The sequence below is a fragment of the Aspergillus brunneoviolaceus genome (assembly GCF_003184695.1).
Source record: "Aspergillus brunneoviolaceus CBS 621.78 unplaced genomic scaffold BO95scaffold_78, whole genome shotgun sequence".
NCBI classification, from domain to species: Eukaryota; Fungi; Ascomycota; class Eurotiomycetes; order Eurotiales; family Aspergillaceae; genus Aspergillus; species Aspergillus brunneoviolaceus.
In genome coordinates this window covers 1-19,019 of record NW_020290808.1, presented here as the reverse complement: position 1 = coordinate 19,019, position 19,019 = coordinate 1, and the positions used below count along the sequence as shown (strand labels likewise).

Here is a 19,019-nt window from a genome sequence, read left to right as displayed (position 1 = left end):
TTAAATATTATTTTTTATTATAATAGAAGATAGATTTATAATAAAGTTTATATATAATTTAATAAGAAATCGGCTAGAAATCAGCAGTAATTTAAGCTTATTATATAATTTATATTTAATAAATATAATTTTTTAATATACAAAGTATTTTTTAATATAAATAATTATATTTTTATAAAGATTTATCTAATAGAACTTTTTTAAGAAAAGCTTTTATTTTTAATTATTATAATCTACTAGCTGATTATTAGAATAAAAACTTAATAAATATTATTAAAAACTTTTTTCTGTAGAAATATATAAGTAGTATTTATATATAATAAAATTATTTTTATTAATTTTCTAATATTTAAACCTAGGATTATTTTTTAAAATAATAAATTTTTAATAATATATTTTTATATCTTTATTTTAAATTCTTATAATCAGAAAATATAATTTTTATTTAATCTTAAAATAAAATAAATTTTTATTTTTATATATTTAGAATACTATTAATATACTAATATATTTATTATAAAATAAACTTATTTTATAGTTTTAATATATAATAAATTCTTATATTTATATACTTAGAATATTATTAATATATTAATATATAAATTAGAAGATATTCTTATTTTAATAGTCTAGTTAGCTATTTTTATACTAGTTTTCTAGTTTTTTAATTTTATTAGAAGCTTAATATTATATAAATATTAAGTTTAGAATTTTTTTTATAAAAATATTTTATTATATTTAAACTAGGATTTGATAGAGAATAGCTAAGATTTTATTAAAAATTTATTAATTATTTAATACTATATTAACTTTAGAATTTTTATATTAAATAGAATTTTTAAATTTTTTTTTATTTTTAATAATAGATCGATAGAATTATATTTATTAGATTAATACTAAATAATAAAATTATAATTACTAAAATATATATATTATTAAGTCTAACAGGTATTCAGTTTTAGCTATTTTATAAAAATCTAAAAAGAATTAATTTTTTAAAAAAACTTTAATAATATATAATAATCTTTTAAAATATTAATACTAATATTTAAATAAATAAATAATAATAAAAAGCTCTTAATCTAAAATTGAATAATAAATTTTAATATTATTAAACTTTTTTAATCAGAATATAATAAAATAATATATTTTATAGTTATTTAACTAGAATAATATTTCTGTAATATTTTATTAAAAAATATCTATTTCTATCCGGATTTTTTATTAAAAATTAAAATATTTTAAATAAAAATATAGTTTTAAAACTCTAAAAAAGCTGTTAAAATATTATTATTTTTTTATTAATTAATATTATTTTTTAAGCTTCTTCCTATTCTGGAAATCTTTTAAAAAAAATCAGTAGTAATATAATTAAAAAATAATTTTTAATAAAATACTAATAAAAATTATAAAATTTTAAGAATATTTAGATTTTATAATATATAGTTGGTATCAGCTATATAAAAATATTAGATATTTATTAAAAATCTATTAATATATTATATAAAAATATAATATATTTTAGAAATTTAATATAATCTTAATAGAAAGTATACTTTAATAATTTAATATAAAAATCTATTTTTTTATAAGTATTTTAATACTTAATATAAATAAAAAATATAAAAACAGCGGTTCTTTAAAAAAATAAAAATATTATTTAAATAAAGAATATAAAAATATCTAATATATTATAAAAAACTAAATAAATATAGTTTTAAAATATAATCAGAATATTAATTAATCCAAAAAATATAACTAAATATTTAAAATATTTATAATAGGTTTGAAAAACTGTTTTTATTTATTTTTTTATTTAATCTAAATTTAATAATATATATTTTAAATATCTAATTTTAAAAAATATTTAGCTTCTATAATTCTGTTCAAAATTTCTAAAATAAAAAATAAAAAATAGTAATTTTTAATTAAAATCTTATTATATTTTTTATAATCTATATATAATTAGAAGTTTTTATTTTTTTCAATATAAAAAAAATAAAAACTTCTGTAGAACTTTTAAAAAATTAAATTTATTCTAATTAAATATTTTTATTAATATAATAATAAAAAGATTAAAGCTTAACTTAAAATAAAATAAACTAAATAAATCTATATAATAGAATTTTATTATTTTTTAGATTAATAATATAGTCCGAGAATTTAAAAAAAATTATTAAAAATAATTAAAAAGAATATATCTATGAAATCCTAAAGCTTAAAAAATAATATAATTATATTAGATCTAATTTATAAATAATTTAAAAAAACTTTATTTTTTAATAGCCAGATATTCTCTAAAAATTTAATTATAATATAAATATAAACAAGATTTTAGCAAGCTTTTATAGATTTATAAAAAAATATAATTTTTAATATTTAAATCTTATATTACTACTATTTATTTTAATTTTATATAAATAAATAAATATATAAATCTTCTAAAATATATATTAAAAATAAAATAGAATTTTTAAAAAGATTTAAATTATAATTAATAATTATATAGTTCTTCTCGAATTAGTAGTAGTAATAGAAATTTTTTATATATTATAAATATTAATAATAAGATAATTAATTATAATAATTAATAAAATTATAAAATAGACTATATTCAAATAAAATTACTAAATAAATTAATAATTAATAAAATTAATTTTAGTATATAAATCTAAGTTTATATAGATTTTAAGTATATTTTTAAAATAAATAAATATATTAAAATAAATAACAGTTTTTATTTTAAACTAGTTTATTAAAAATATAAAAATTTTTTAACTATTATTCTTTATTTATTAATTCTAATTTAATTTTATTTTTATTTTTATAAAAGTATTAGTTAGCTAAGTAATATTTATTATTATATTTATAATAATAAAAAGTTTTTTTTTTCTAATATCTTTTATTTCGAGGAGATTTTAATAAAAAAAGCTTATTATTAAATTATAAAAATTCTAATTTTCTAAAAATCTTATTTAAATAATATTTTTATTTTTTTAAATCTTATTTTCTTTTTTAATTTAATATATTCTAATAATAAATAGTAATAAATACTGTTTTCTCTTAAAAATCTGGTAGTTTTAATATATATTTATAAATATATTAACTAAGTTCTAGTACTAGCTTTATACAAAATTTAATATATATTTATTATTTTATTTAGATTTAAAATAATACTCTAAGATATCTAAATAAAAATAAAAATTTTTAAATTCTAATTATTTTACTAGTAGGTCTGTTTAAGTTGTTTTATAATATTAAATTATAAAGTAACTATATTTTAAATAAGAAAAAGTTTATTAAATAAAATAATTTTATAATATTTTAATATTTTGGTGGTCTTCTAAAGATTTTTTATTAATATATTAATATTATTTCTACTAATAAATAGAGTTTAAATAGCTAATTATAATTAAAAATTTTTAATTCTTTATATAATATTTTTAAAATGTTTTTTTAAAAATATATTATAAATTATAAATCTATTTTGTTTTTTATTATAATCTAAACCGAAGAAAAAAATAAAGATTTTTTTAAATTTAATTTTTTTTATATTTAAAAAATAAAGTTAAACTAATATAATATTATTATAATTTTATTAAAAATTTAATATTTTTATATTTTATTTATAATACTTAAACCTATTTTTTTAATTATTTTAACTATTTTAATTAATATATCATAGTTTATACTTCTTAAATATCTATTTAGATTAGATAATATAATTTAAAAACAGATAAAATATCTTAAAATAATTCTAATAAAAATTTATTAAATAATATATTACTTTTTCTTAAATAACTAAAAGTAAAAAGAATTAAAAATTATTAAAAACTATTTAATATAATAAATATGCTGGTTAGGCAAGACAAGTATAATAATTAAAAATAGTTTTTTATTAATTTTAAAATTAATTTTTAAAAAATCTTAAAATAATATATTATATAAAAAGAAAAAATAAGTAATATAATAATATAAGTATCCAAATTAAAAGTCTGAATAAATCCGTATCGACCCCGGAGCGGGCTGCTATAATAGTAGATATAGACTACTATAGTAGTAGGTATTGTATAACAATATAATATGAAAGTTTAGATATATATATAATTATAAGAAATTATTATATTATTATTAATATTAGAATTTTAAAAATTCATATAATCTATAATAGAACTGGTTATAGTAAAACTTGTTATATCAAGAAATTAGATATCAGTTATAGAAATTATAAAAATAACAAAATTTAAAATAAGTAAAAAGATAATACTTTAATAGTAAGTAATAAATAAAAAAAAATAAAAACAAGCAATTAGCAAGAGATTGATAAAATATAAATAAAAAAATAATAAAAATAGTTAAAAAAGAGCTTATTAGTAGTACCGCAGATATTTATCCGTATAAAATATTAGTTTTAAATAAATCAACTAATTTAAGAATATTTTATGAATAATTCCAATTAATATTAAACTTTTAGATAAACTAAGAATTATCGGTAGGATATACTATTATATATTAGCCGGAAAACAGCTGCTTATAATAAGAATTAATATAATTACGAATATTTGGTTAATTCTCTAACTATACTATATATACGATATATGAAGGCTCGCCGGAGACAGAAGAAAGACGGTCTATGCCGGCAGTTCGCCTAGGGCCAATATTAAACAAGATTTAATTGATTTTTAATTTTTATCTAGATCATGTATAAAAGTAATAGAAAAATAAATTTAAAATTAAAAATTAAGAAATTTAAAATAATAAAAAAATAGATAATTAAAAAGATAAATAGAATAATAAATTTATTATATAATCTTTAAAAAAATAGAACTAAGTAAACTAATTTAAAAAATCATAAAAGATATTAGATTATATAAACCAAATTCTTTATAAATTAATTTTATAAATAGAAAGCTAGTAGATTTTCTGATTAGAATATCTAAAAATTTAATATATATAAGAATAAAAATACAGAGGTAAAATAAAAAAAATAGAATAATAGATCTTAACTAAATTAAAGAAGACTAGGGCTTAGAGTTTTAACACCCAGGTGACCAGCCAGTCTAACAATTATATATATCTAATATATATAAAAATTATGTAATTTATTTTAATCTAATTTTTTGAATAAAAATTCTAGTTTATTTTAAGATTTAAAAATATTTCATAGAATAATTAAATATTATTAATAAGCTTTTTACTATATATTATTCTAAAATAAATAATTAAACTAAAAAACTAATATAATAATTAAATAATATTTTTATTTGTATATAAATTATCTAAAAAATAAATAAAACTAATAGTCTTTCTAATCAAATTTATACCAAATATAATTTACTTTATAATCCACTTATACTATCTTATTTTTAGAAATTATAATTTTTATTTTTATATAAATTTTCAATTTATTATTCTTTTTAATAATCTAGCTACTAGAAATATAAATTAGTTTATTATAAAAATATAAAGTATTATTAATTTTATTAGAATAAAATATTAATTATGAAAGCCAAATATATAGAATAAATAAATTAAAAATATAAATCTATAAAAAGATTACTAAAAAATATAATTAAATATCTATATAATTAGAATAATAAGATTTAGATAAAAATTCAATTAAAATTATATAAAATTATATAAAATTAAGAAAATTATTAGTTAATATATCTATTTACTAGTTTTATTTTTTAGTATAAAGATCTATTTTATATTTTATATTAATTTATCTATTGTTATTAACAAAAAACCAGTTTATATTAATATTAATTTTTATTACTATATATAAAGATTAATAAACTAAAAAATCAAAAATTAAAAATATCTCTAATTTTCTATAAAACTACAGAAAATATAGCTGTTTTAATTAATATATATTATATAATAAATTAAAGATTTAGATTTAACTACTAAATTGATCTAGTATCTAAAAATATTTATTTAATAGTAAAGAACTTGTATTACTATTATTCTTATAAATTATAATCTATATTTTAATAAAACTTGATTTTGAAGAAAATATATATTATTATAATATAGATTTAATATACTAATTTTATTTAATTTATTGAATCTATCTATTTTATTCATTAATCTATTAAACTGATTTTTAAGTAATTTAATTATTCTATATATAATTTATAATCGTTTTAATTAATTATCTATTTCTAATATTATTATAGCTTTTTAAGCTATATCTTATCTTTAAATCTAAACCTAGCCTAATCTAATAACTAATAAAAATTTAGAAAAGTATTATGATAAAGTTAGTTAGCTAAAGCTGTTATTCCTACTATTCAGTCAGACTAAGAATCAGACGCCAGCCCGCTCCTTGACACGCCTTGTTAAAATTAAAATACTAAAGCTTTTAGAACTGGAAAGGCCTCTACAACTGGGAATCTCCCAGCCTGCGGGTGACCTCAAATCAGTTATATCAATCTTTGACATATCCACGTTTATTGTATTATACCATGTTCATCTACTAAAATCTTTGAAGTTCCTATTACCTATTATAATCTCTAGTATAGAATTCTTGCTGTAGAGACTCGTATACACTAAATATATGAATTTGGGTGCAATTAACTTTCAACTTGTATTGATAGTTAGTTACTATCTCCCAGTATAGTCAGCAGCGGGCAGATTTCACTCTGATATGTAATAATACATAGTTCTGGACTTGCTTGGTTTTACAAGAAGTAAATTAATCAAGACAAGACTACTGGACTAGGGTTCTTGATTATGCTATTTGTACTTACTGCATACAAGATAATGCTTATGTCTATAATGCTTATTATTGTTAAGAGGTACACACAGTGAGTTTCAACAGCCTAAGATTCTTATAATTAGATCTTTAGATAGGACAGTTGATAGATACTGGTCAATCATGTATATACTCAGCAGTCAAAAATCTATTAATTGAACCTATTCTTTGATGTGTAGAGAAGTAAAAGTCTGCGTGCCATGTTTGTGCCACCCAAATGACTGGCTCTAGCTTAATAGTGGATATATTCAGCTTTGATATTCTACCACCAGGACCCATAAAGGATCCATAGTCCATGCAGTAAACACCAAGGTGGCCCTCAACTATAGCCAGGCTCTCAGTAGATCCCCTTAAGCAGTTGCTATTGCCACTCATTATGTCCTATACCACTTACGTTGGGTGATATGTGTAGACATGGTATCAAGGGTCCTACAACTTACTGTGATACTTACTAGTTGTTGACCCAAGCCCCGGAAAATCATGGTAGAGGAAGACGATAGTACAAGACAGCCCCTCAATAAAGAACCTCAATAGAGAGGCATTGTCCAATAAAACTACATATCCTAATATTCGTCTCAAGCGGGTTTTAAGCAGCTGTTAAATGATACCTGACTGTATGTGAAGTCTTCATTATTAGCTTGCCGCATAACGCCTAGCATAGTGGGATCAAAGAGAATAAGATGGTCAATACTGCTTTCCTTTCAATACTTATACTTGGCCTTTCTAGGCCTTCTTATGTTGAACCAAGGATTTATTTGTATTGGGCCACAGTAGCTACTTTGATAATCCCATATCCACAGGCTCCCTGACTGCATCATAATTAGCACAAAAATGATTGGACATCATTTCTGATGGGCTGAAGCAGTGCAATCTGGAGGTGATACGTCATTCAACCACCATGCCACCTCCAAATGAGATGGTAACGTCACCTTGACGAAGATGCAATGCGCTAAACTGAACTTTTTCCTCCTACATAAGTCATCTAATTTAGTCGCAAGCGGTAATGAGTTGTAGATAAAACTCTCACCTTTGCGGAGTTGTTGATCTTCCAGTTAAAGCATCCAGCGGCCGTGCCTATCTAAGCGCCTTCAATATGCAAGAATACACCGAGAAATCATCGCGGGGAAGCCCTTCCCAGTTCAAGCCCGGTAGACGCTATTGCAACCATTGTTTCCGGCGGGAAGCTGACTTATACTGCAGGTCATGAGATACCCATTCAACATCAAAAAAAGCCAGGCTCGCAGGCCGATCTCGAACAACCGAAACCAGCGTCCAGCCACATACCCAATGAGGATGGAGGTTACCAGAGCTACAAAGCAGCAGGGAAGTTGATTGGCAAACGCGCTATAATCACCGGCGGCGACTCAGGAATCGGACGTGCCATAGCCATTTTGTTTGCGATGGAAGGAGCGACAAGTCTGATAGTCTATTTACCCGAAGAGGAAAAAGACGCACAAGAAACAAAAACAAGGGTGCAAGAAGCTGGACAAGAATGTCACTGCATGGCCACCGATCTTCGCGAAAGGGAGAACTGCCGCAAGGTGATCAATACCGCACTAGAAAAACTAGGTGGCATAGACATCCTAGTGAACAACGCCGGGACACAGAATATGATCGAGGACCTCAAGGATTTAGAAGAGTAAGTAAGCTCTTAATCCGATGACGCTCTCCATGCTCTGCCCGTAAGGTTCGGGATCCCGATGGTTCTCCCAACGGCAGTATAAGAGGAGCCGTCAGATTTCGTATTCAGTACGTCGCTGTTAGCTGACAAGAGCACAATAGGAGCCAGTGGGTAAAGACATTTGATACCAACATCCATCCTTTCTACTACCTTAGCAAATACGCTCTCCCCTACTTGAAGCGCGGCTCAACCATAATCAATTGCGCATCTGTCAATGCTTACATCGGCCGGCCTGATCTGCTCGACTATACATCGACAAAGGGAGCCATTGTTGCCTTCACGCGAGGTCTATCTAATCAGCAACTCAAGAATGGCATTCGTGTTAATTGCGTTTGTCCAGGGCCAGGTAAGGTTTGACCGGAGAGACTTAACTTACGCGAACAGGATGTGAACTAATATGAATATACTTAGTTTGGACCCCGCTTATCCCTGCCACCATGACGACCACTGCGATGGAGCAATTCAGCTCCGTACCGATGGGTCGCCCAGGGCAGCCCAGTGAAATAGCTACTTGTTTTGTTTTCCTCGCAAGTGCGGATAGTAGCTATATTTCGGGACAGTGCTTGCATCCTAATGGGGGCGTGGTTGTGAACGGCTGACTCATATATCGATGGGAGAGCAAGCACCTAGCAAAGCACACACAACATAAATCAGATTTTGCATGAGTGCCATATAACCAAGAAAGAGTAAATAGACTGTTATTTGCAAGACTGCGCGAACGACGAGTAGTTCATAAACACCTATTTATGGGGAGAAGAACGCTGGTGTATTAGATCCTGCTGCCACTAAAATTTACCCAGTATAGTGCACGACTTGAAATCGCGGAACTAACGACGGTACCACATGCGCGTGATCCTGGTGTGCCTCATCTTCTTTTGGAGTTGAAAAATTCCGTACATCAGTGCCTCGGATGTAGGCGGACCTATAGTTTTTGGAAGTTAGTGAATGACACCATAATAAGGTGGGCAAGGCAAAACGAACATCCAGGGACATAAACATCCACAGGGACAATTCTGTCGCACCCACGAACGACAGAGTAGCTATAGTGGTAATATCCTCCACCGTTCGCACAACTTCCCATACTGATAACCCATCTCGGATCAGGCATTTGATCGTAAACCTGTCTAAGAGCGGGTGCCATCTTATTTGTCAAGGTACCGGCAACAATCATTACATCAGATTGTCGAGGAGAGGCTCTGAAAATGATTCCCAGGCGATCTTGATCGTATCTTGGTGTCGAAAGATGCATCATCTCCACGGCGCAGCAAGCAAGCCCAAACGTCATGGGCCAAAGTGAGCTCTGTCGTGCCCAGTTGGCAACTTGATCAAGAGTGGTCCTGTAGAATGTTATTTAATAGCCCATACATGGCAAGATAGCTGATATACGGACAGCACATATTGCATCGCACCCTGCTTTTTCTCCTGACTGGGCAATGGTACCTCCTTTCGTACCTTGCCAGAAGCAGTGAGATGTTGACCAGGCTGCCCTTGCCGTTCGAGAGCTGTCGCCGATTTGATAGCTGATGTTGAAAGACGTGACATATTCTGCGGTCGGAAGAAACGTGACGCCGGCAGCGGTCGCGCTGCCTGATTGTCAATTGATGGCCAGTTAAAGATCGACCAGAGAGAGACCTACCATGCAAAGCGCCTGAGACAGCGCGCCCGGTGAGAGGAAGCATAGTGATCAAGACCTCGTGGTGTGCTTGTAAAAGTTTCCGGAATCCCTGGATGGAATGTGCACGCAGCAACTCTGAGAAGTAAGGTAGGTGTAGGTACACCTTCGAGAATCAATCACAGTGGCGACTGAAGTAACGTCAAGGCGAAAGAGTCAGTTTGGATGGTTGTTCTGCGCTGATGGTACCAATGGATTACCCATTAGCTGTATTACTGTAATGATACATTCATCAGTGGAAATATGATAGAGCCACTAACGTAACCAGAGATGTAATAAAGAGTAATCTGTACAGAGGCAAACCTTGGCAGTGTCACGTGATAGCATAAGGTTAATTCAGGGTTGATTCATTGGCCGAGCTGCTATTACATAAATTGGTACCTAGACGGTGGCATCAGGGTCAAGTACAGTTCTTGATGCCGATTTCATGGGGTGACTTATCATCTACCTGAGTCTACGTAGTTCACCATCCAAGTCAACTCTCGCCATTCAAGGCCATCTTTGTGATCAGGGCTGATTGAGAGGAGGTGAGAGCTACTTCGACCTCATCACCTGACTTAGGTATGTTCATATCTTTGTGACGATACGGTCGAGCCTGTACTAAGGTAGGGGTCTGTTTCGCCGTGCACTTATGAACAGCTAGGGACGTTAAAATCCACTCCGTCTGAGTTCTTGTCATACTTGAAGGTCTATGGACTCGATTTAAACAAGAACACTTGAGATGCGAAAGTGAAAAGTGATTGCTATGATGCCTAAGATCGCCTGTATCGGTGTAATCGGTAAAGCCGTATGTATGTCATTGCACCTGGAGCAGCTCTGATACTAATGCTGCCTAGGACAACCCAATACATATAGCATTGTTCCCTCCATATCGCAACTCGGCTATCGAGTTCTCCTTCCTAGTAAACTCCTGCTTGGATATCGTTGAGATAAAGCGCAGACAAACGTCCATTGACCAGGATCTCGGCCTTTTGCACGCCGTGGACGAAAGCTTGGCGGCGTACGGATGGCTCACCACGACAGGAGTGAAGCTGCTAGTTATAGTTGATCTAGTCGGCGAAATAATTAGTCCAGAGGGGCTTGGGGCATCATCTAGGACTATTGTCAAGGTGCCTGACCTTAGGCCGGTATGTTATGCATCAGTACCGCGATCACTCAGCCAGCAATTGATACACCACTGACGACTCAGTGCTATAGGTCTTCCGTTCTCTGCAGGACGCTTATGTTCAACTATTGCAGAATCCATTCTATACCCCGACTGGGCACTCTGATACCGTCAAGCCTTCTGCTCAGGTGTCTAGCTTTCCGCATGTCGCAGACAAAAGATTTGCCAGGGAGATTTTACGAATTGGTGAGTCATGGGCACCACTTATGTCTCCACACTAGGAAGGTCCCGCTAGATCATGGCAATTGTGATCGTCATCTCGGAGTGAGTAGCATAGTTCAACAAATATTTGATCTCGGATAGTGCCGCTGAGTCGTGGTGAGAGCAAAGGCGGACTTGAAACCAAAGTTCCCTAGCACCTGCATGCTACTAGAATGTCCATTTGAGATATTCTCATCGTAGAAGACCGAAGGCCTCGTTCTAACCACGCCCAGATCTAGCCTATTATCAATTTATTGCTCTCTATCGGAGGGAAAGGGAGATTGGCTGTACATGGCTCAAGGTTAAGATCCAAAGCAATATATCTACGCCATGACAAGTGTAAGAACTTAGTACTCGGGATCGGTACCCGATTTTTCCAAATTACTTAGAATATCCTCCAGCTCCCGAGGATCGCATATGGACCAGACACCACCACCCTTGACCATGATCTTGCCAACTTCCTTACCAACCAAGTTTCTGCCAACCTTCCCTGGCCCTATTCCAATCCAACGAGTCACACCGTGATCCTGATCTAGATATCGAATGCTATCCCACCACCTAACGGTTTCAACGCATTGCCGAGAGAGCAGAGCCTTCAACTCCGCTATTGAACTAGTCGGCAGACCTGAAACATTTGATACGAATTGCATATGTGTGGGAAATCTGATGTTAATATTCTCCAGGGCATATCGCATGTAGTCAGCAGCTGGTGCCATGATAGGGTTGTGGAACGGACTCTCGCATTTTAGTTTCACCGCGCGAGGATCGTGGCCTCCAAATTGACGGAGCTGGACTATCAGAGTCCTGATTTTTGCAATACTGCCGCTAAGTACGATTTGGTTATTAGAGTTTATATTTGCAATCATGACATCCTGGAATGCTGAAGCCCCGTGATCAGTGTCGTCTTTCAATGCTGGCTTCGCGAGTCCAAGAAAGTCGTGGATGGCTTCCAGCAATTCCAGGAAATGATCAGGCTCGCAGACAAGAGCTACCATGCCATATTCATCTCCTGTTGTTTCGAAGGCCTTTCTCGTGCATTGGGACATGATCTCTGCACGCCGTCTGACCAATCTTAGCGCATCCCCAAAATCAAGGTAACCCCCAGCAACCAGAGCAGTGAACTCGCCCAGGCTGTGGCCCAGGGTAACGTCTACTAGCGTATCTGTATTGAAGCCGTACTCGTGTTCTAGTATCCGGAGTATCAACAACGATGTAGCCATGATAGCGGGTTGCGAGTTTTCCGTCTTATTGAGCTCCGAGTTAGGGCCCTGGGATATGAATCGAGACAATGGGAAACCCAAGGTGGAGTCCACCTCGCTCATGACTTTGTTGGATATTGTGGGAAACATCTCAAGCCATGGATTTGCCATTCCCATGCGCTGAACCCCATGGCCTGTGAGCAGAAGCGGTTAGAAGCTAAGATATAGTGAAGGGCGAGGGCACCCAAACCGGGGAAGAAAAGGGCTGTGCGTAGTGGTGTTTTGGCAGGAGATATAACGGAGCATCGACTTCGCGGATATCTGTGGAGCTGCATATAGCGGTAGCCATGGCACCCTCTGTGCGGCGTCGGTATCAAAAGGGAGGTGGGCATAGTTTCTAGTGACTCGTGAATCTAGCAGCCCGTAGTGCTCGTGCAGTTGCATGTCGCGGTAAATTAATGGGCATCATGACCTTGTGCCAGGAGGCTAGGTGAAGTTCTTGGCGTGGAGTGCAGGAGGCCGATACGAACAGCCATAAATGAAGGAGCGAGTGGTATTGTCACGTGATGTCTCGTGGACAGAAGTGAACGTTGTGGACTAGCACAGCTAATACTGATAAGTTGCTGTCGTGTAGATCGCACATCGGACTGCAAGCCATGGGGAATTGTAGAGCTATCTCTGATTACAGTAATTGTCTGCAAACTGGTTTATACAGTGATTCAGCTAGAGAATTATAGTCGCAGGTTATTATGAGCAGAAGACAGGAGAAATGATGTGCCTTCTTCCTGCTTAACAGGGTTACTGTCCATACCAGAAAATACTAGGTACAGAGTATGTTCTTTGCAAAAGGAAGTGAGTATCATTCAACGCAAGATTAAGGAAGGAAGCCTACTATACCTTTGAAATTCGCTGCCTATGTGTACATTATCAGTAGACATATATATACGTCAGGCAATATTTGAAAGAATATAGGCCAAAGAATATGTAGCGATCCACGGCTCCGATGTAGTTTGTGTACGACAATCATATACTACCAGTCATAGTAGTCCTTCATTTAACTCTAGGCAAATGTGAATGGTCCAGTGCGAATCAAAGCTGCCCTAGGCAGAAATCCTGAGCAATTGTGCCTGACCGCCTTCGGGTCGGCAGCACTTAATTGCGCGCAGCCGACACATGTCGAGTGTTGTTATTGACAATCATGAGCGCGGCCACGAGTTCATAGATTCGCGCTTTAGAACCACTATCCTCATATATCTACCTCACAGAACATTGATGATTGAATCACCCTGAAAGCGATTCTATTCGCTCTAAGTCCGTATTGAGATATCACAATGTTCGTACCAAAAGCAGCACTTGGGCCAGCAGCCGCATTGCGAAATCCCCGAAGACGACAGCGTACGAACTCCGATGAGACCGCGCAACAGCCTAATGCCAAACGTCAGCGCTCTGCTCTACGTCAAGATAGCGTCGAATCATCCGTAGAAATTTCTACCGGAAACCCATCTCGAAAACCATCTCTGGCTGCTGAAAACCTCGATCTTCCAAATATAGGACTCACACCCGCCGACGCGGCGAAGGAAATACCCATCAGAGCCGCCAAAAGACCTGGAAGCTTTAAGCAAGACGCTGCCGAAGCAGTGACCCTCGTCTGTCACTCATGCCACATTTCTACAGTCAATCTAACTAACGCTCAATTTTGCAGTCACAAACAGATTTCTACAGTGTTAAACAGCTGCCAGCTTTTCCAGATCAGATCGCCGGCTTACAATCAGGTCAGCACAGACGTGATTACGCTCTTACTACATTTATTGACGGGATATGCAGAACCTTACAGAGTTGTCTTTGGAAGGGGTTATGGTTTGGCACTGGCTTTGACAAGGTCTCATGCAATAATTTGGCCATATTCTGAGGATACTCAGCCACAGAATACGGAGGTTCTTACTCTACCCCTCCCAGAATTATGCAGGGGCTCCAATGATGCAGCACCTCTTGGACATCTTCTGTCAACAGCAACAGGCGGCTTGCCGGGACTAGTCGTTGTCACACCAAGCAGTGGCCATATATTGTACTGGGAAACCATAACGAGCGCCACATCACTCGGATATACCAGGCAGAAACTGTGTGGCCTGCAGGGAAACATCAATGGCCTCCTCTCTGGTGAATACGCTACTGATGTTATCAATTGTGAGCCATCTGGAGTTATCGTGATATTCTCCACCGGTAGAGTAGCTCACGTTACCGTGAGGGACCCCCAAGGGAAGCCGGCCGTAACGGCTAGTTTTCTCAAAAACCCCTCTGGTGGTGGTAAAATAGGCTTCCTTGGGGGGCTAAGAAATGCTCTTGGTGGAGGGTACTGGAGGAAAGACATTGCAGCAGTCCAAGCAGGTCAATCGCATCAGCGCGGACAGAGAGAAGTTATCATAGCCACTACCACGGGTTGCTTTGAAATCTGGGACACTCATTGGAATAACGGAAGCTTGCTTAAGAAGCAGTTCGATGTTAGGAATATAATTTTGGATGCGCTGAGCGAAAACTCATTTCAGCATGAAGAGGGTAACATCGAAATTTTCGATTTCGTGTTTGCCGGCGCCGATTCCAACACCCATCATGGTTCGAGTAGCGAGTCCAACACGTGGGATGTCTTGGTTGTCGTGGCCACGACTGCGGCAAGCTCACAAGACCTATACGTTCTCAACCTGAGGCTCTCCGAAGAAGCTCAGATACTGTCTAGTACTGCGATAAAGCATCGTGGTTCTTTGCCACATCTCGAAGCGACTCAGATCAAGCTTTTTGTTCCTAGCTCAGGTACTATGGGCTTTCTCGTGGTCGGACAGTCAATCATTTTGCTGTCACTTTCAAATGGAAAGGAAGACCTGGATGGGACTACACCGGACAGCGATCGAGGAGCAGGAGCATTCCACGATATCATCAATCTGCGATCTGGGCAACAGTACGATATCCTGGGTAGCGGATGTGAGGATCGGACTCCCGAAAGGACAGAGCCTGCATGTTTGATTATGGTTCGGGGCTTTGGTATCCTCCGAATCAACGCCTTGGCTAGCAATCAAGAGGCGACAAGCGCTGCGAATACTTACATCACTGCAAAGCATAGGATTGAGCAAGCGATCTTTTATGGAACCATCATGGAAAATCCATTGGACCTGACAAACAAGGAGGGCTTAGGGTTCCCCCTAGGGGAGGTTGAAGAGGCTGCCCTAGAGGTGACCAATGAAATACTGAATTCAACTTCGAGATACATACCGACGACTTCTATTACTGTGGATCAGAATCTAAGGTTGCGGGCAAAGGCTCTTGATGATCTTTCATCTTTGTTGATGCAACGGCACAAGGCTTTGAGTCGCTTGGTCTGGTGGGAAATGCTCTGGGGCGCGGAGAAAATCGCAGCTCAAAGAGCTGTCTGGAAGCTTGAAGAGTGTTGGCGAAAGCATAACGGTAAAGGTCAAACGCTGCTGGCTGACATACTAGAATCAATGAGGGAAAGATTCAAGACGCAACGAAACAGTGATAGTGACCCGGTCCGTCATTGGTTCCTCCACGATACCTTTCAAATGGAAAATATCGTGCCCTGGATCTACCACTCGGTCAAACCACAAAAAGGCAGTAACCTGAAGCAGAGTTGGAGGGCGGCAGAAAAGCTCTTAGGCGCCAGCGAGCTGTCACTAGCCGTTCTAGAAACAGCGTATCACTACAGAGACGAGCATGCTAGTCGCTACGGAATCATCGATGGCTATGTGGAGGATGGGGTATTCACAGGTAATTACAAGGGCCTCCGGGAGTTCTGGACATCCCGAAGCATTGAATATGTCGAGAGCGTACGCCTGTTGGATCTCGAGCTCGACACCTGCAGAGTCTGGCTCCAGCAGAGAGCAGGCTCGGCCGATATACCGGGAAATGACGTCTTGACGAGAATAGCGACAAATGGTGCCAGACAGTTCCATATCCTCGGTCAAATACACCGGGAGCGGGTTCGTTGGCTTGCTGCCCAAGAAGACCCGAAGTTGGTTGATGAAGGGATCGCCGTCGAACACACACACGTCAAGCAGCGCAAATGGCAGCTTTTCAAACTCGCCGGAATCGGTCACCTGGAGGAAGCAATCAAACTAGCAGAAGATTTCCGGGATATGGGAGCACTAGTGGAGTTGATAATTGAGCTTCAAGACCAGACTAGGGGTCAGAATCTCCCGCCTCATTCTCCGAGCAACCCGACCAGGGGCTTAGCGAATGCTTCGGATCAACTAAGCAAGAAGATATCAGGTTATTTCGAGAGATTTGGACACTCATGGGCTGAGGCATTCTTCTCGCGACAAATATCTCTGGGACAGGCAGGAGTCCTCTTCGCGATGAAAAGGTTCCAGCCTTATGTCACCCAATTCCTACGCAGTCACTCAACATACTCTCGGCTCTCTTGGATCAATGATGTGATTGGTGAGAATGACTACGACAGGGTTGCTTGTTCCCTAGAAAAGCTGGCCCTTGAACAGGAATCAGACTTATGGGGTCACCGAGTGGAGTTATCTATGGCTAAACTCGTGACATTGGCAGCCTGGGAGCAGTCATCCCAGCCAAAAGGTTTGGTGGACCAAAGAGATGTCAAGCGTCTAGAGGACCTTGCAGAAATAGATGCTGTGCAGGAGCTTATATCCGCCTCCGTTACACCGACCTTAGAATGCGCGATTGACGTAAAAGCCAAAGTTGAAATAGCTGTTTCAAGCATTGGGCGGGGCGTCTTGCAAAACACGCCGTCGCTTTTTGAGGTCATGAAAGAGGCAGTTACTAAAGTGGTTTTTCGTCAAGTGATGAATGTTGATGAGTTGGTGGATTTCTTGACTCTGGCAAGAATTCCTGAGACTCCGAGCAACGACCAGGAAGAAATCGTGGGGAAGGAGGACTATCTGGCTTTGCGTGTCTTACGTTTGAGTCATTACGCCCAACGAGATCCGCAGTTGTATGCCATCTTGCAAAAATTGGTATGGAAGAGATGCATGATCAGTGATGACTGGATTGCAACTGGGAAGGCTGCCGAAGAATCAGGAAGCGAATTTGAACATGTTCTGCATGGTACCTCGCTTGCTCAAACTCTCGCTTGGTGTCACAACGATAGTAGGTATACTCCAGGAGGCATGTGTTTATGCGTTAGCCTACTCGCTGACTATGCTATTTAGGACTGAGTGCGGACCTTTCCCAACCCACACTTTACATCCCTCGGGCTCCGGAAGATGTCATTCTAAGCGACTCGGAGTTGGACCGTCTCACTGCTCGGTTGAGCCCAGAACGCCGAGCGCACAATCGTCGGGACCTTGAGAGAGAAAACCTATTGGTGTCGCGTTATATCGAGAGTGGGAAGCTTGATTTCTGGTTTAAGACCCTTGTCGAGTTTGTGCAAACATCGCAGAAAAGCTCTGCTGCTGGCGAGATACAGAGTCTGGAATCTGATGGTCAGTCAGACAGACTACCTGGAATATCAAACACCAAGGCACAGCTTAACTGGCTTTGAGCTTATGTTAGGTAGTGTTGATTGATCAATAATAGCGTCAGCATTTACTTTTATTGGTACATTCAAATATCAAAAAATAATAACTTGCATGAGAAAAATTATTATACTTATATAGAAAAGATAATTTAGAGAAGATTAAATATAAATTCAATTTTAACTATATAATTAACTAGTCTATTTATAAAAGATAATAATAGAAAAATAGTAGAACTGTAGGAAAATTAATAGATTTATAGCTAAAATAGTATGTGTGTAGCAAAGCTGGTGTAAATATAACGGCTTTCTTGATTATATATATTAAATATACAAAAATATTAAGAAAAAACGATAAAACTGCCAAGATATAGAAAGTTCTACTACTAGAATAGTTAAAAAGACAAAGATATGGAACAAACAGCAGAATTGTTGTATTTGTTATACAATACCTCCTGCTACAGCAGCCTATATCTACTATTAAGACAGTCTGATTCTGGGTTGATACTAATTCGCCGGGCTTTTAATTTAAATATCTATATTATTATGTTATTTATTTTTTTATATGATATATTATTCTAGAATTATAGAAAAAAGGATTTTTTTTAGAGTTATTGTTAAGATTAAAAAATAATTAGAAATATTATTTATCTGTCTTAATTATTTTATTTCTTTTATTTCTTTTCTTTCTTTTATTTTTTTTTATTTCTTTTCTTTCTCTTATTTCTTTTCTTTCTTTTATTTCTTTTATTTATTTCATTTATTTTATTTATTTTATTTATTTTATTTATTTTATTTATTTTATTTATTTTATTTATTTTATTTATTTTATTTATTTTATTTATTTTATTTA

The 19,019-nt window shown here is 34.4% G+C and overlaps 5 protein-coding genes across 5 annotated transcripts; 3 read left to right on the top strand and 2 right to left on the bottom strand.

Moving 5' to 3' along the window:
- The first annotated feature begins 7,716 nt into the window (after positions 1-7,716).
- Positions 7,717-9,143, top strand: BO95DRAFT_422561 (oxidoreductase, short-chain dehydrogenase/reductase family). The gene is made up of 4 exons (XM_025584599.1): positions 7,717-7,908; positions 7,961-8,399; positions 8,543-8,787; positions 8,853-9,143. The coding sequence occupies exons 1-4, from the start codon at positions 7,854-7,856 to the stop codon at positions 9,038-9,040; spliced, it is 927 nt and encodes a 308-aa protein (XP_025437988.1). The 5' UTR covers positions 7,717-7,853; the 3' UTR covers positions 9,041-9,143.
- On the bottom strand, positions 9,100-10,309 carry BO95DRAFT_446896 (NuoB/complex I 20 kDa subunit family protein). Its single transcript, XM_025587497.1, has 4 exons — positions 10,078-10,309; positions 9,832-10,024; positions 9,423-9,778; positions 9,100-9,363 (listed from the first exon to the last, which is right to left on the bottom strand). Exons 1-4 carry the CDS (start codon positions 10,118-10,120, stop codon positions 9,269-9,271), a joined length of 687 nt encoding a protein of 228 aa, XP_025437987.1. The 5' UTR covers positions 10,121-10,309; the 3' UTR covers positions 9,100-9,268.
- Positions 10,310-10,534: 225 nt separating this feature from the next.
- On the top strand, positions 10,535-11,803 carry BO95DRAFT_422555 (uncharacterized protein). The gene is made up of 4 exons (XM_025584598.1): positions 10,535-10,674; positions 10,735-10,900; positions 10,950-11,240; positions 11,311-11,803. Exons 2-4 carry the CDS (start codon positions 10,859-10,861, stop codon positions 11,497-11,499), a joined length of 522 nt encoding a protein of 173 aa, XP_025437986.1. The 5' UTR covers positions 10,535-10,674; positions 10,735-10,858; the 3' UTR covers positions 11,500-11,803.
- Positions 11,664-13,312, bottom strand: BO95DRAFT_264220 (ACP S-malonyltransferase). The gene has a single exon (XM_025581536.1). The coding sequence runs from the start codon at positions 12,853-12,855 to the stop codon at positions 11,827-11,829; it is 1,029 nt and encodes a 342-aa protein (XP_025437985.1). The 5' UTR covers positions 12,856-13,312; the 3' UTR covers positions 11,664-11,826.
- A 577-nt stretch (positions 13,313-13,889) lies between these two features.
- BO95DRAFT_485434 (putative nuclear pore complex subunit Nup133) lies at positions 13,890-18,253 on the top strand. The gene is made up of 4 exons (XM_025590403.1): positions 13,890-14,324; positions 14,381-14,450; positions 14,503-17,799; positions 17,862-18,253. The coding sequence occupies exons 1-4, from the start codon at positions 14,010-14,012 to the stop codon at positions 18,191-18,193; spliced, it is 4,014 nt and encodes a 1,337-aa protein (XP_025437984.1). The 5' UTR covers positions 13,890-14,009; the 3' UTR covers positions 18,194-18,253.
- The last annotated feature ends 766 nt before the right edge of the window (positions 18,254-19,019 follow it).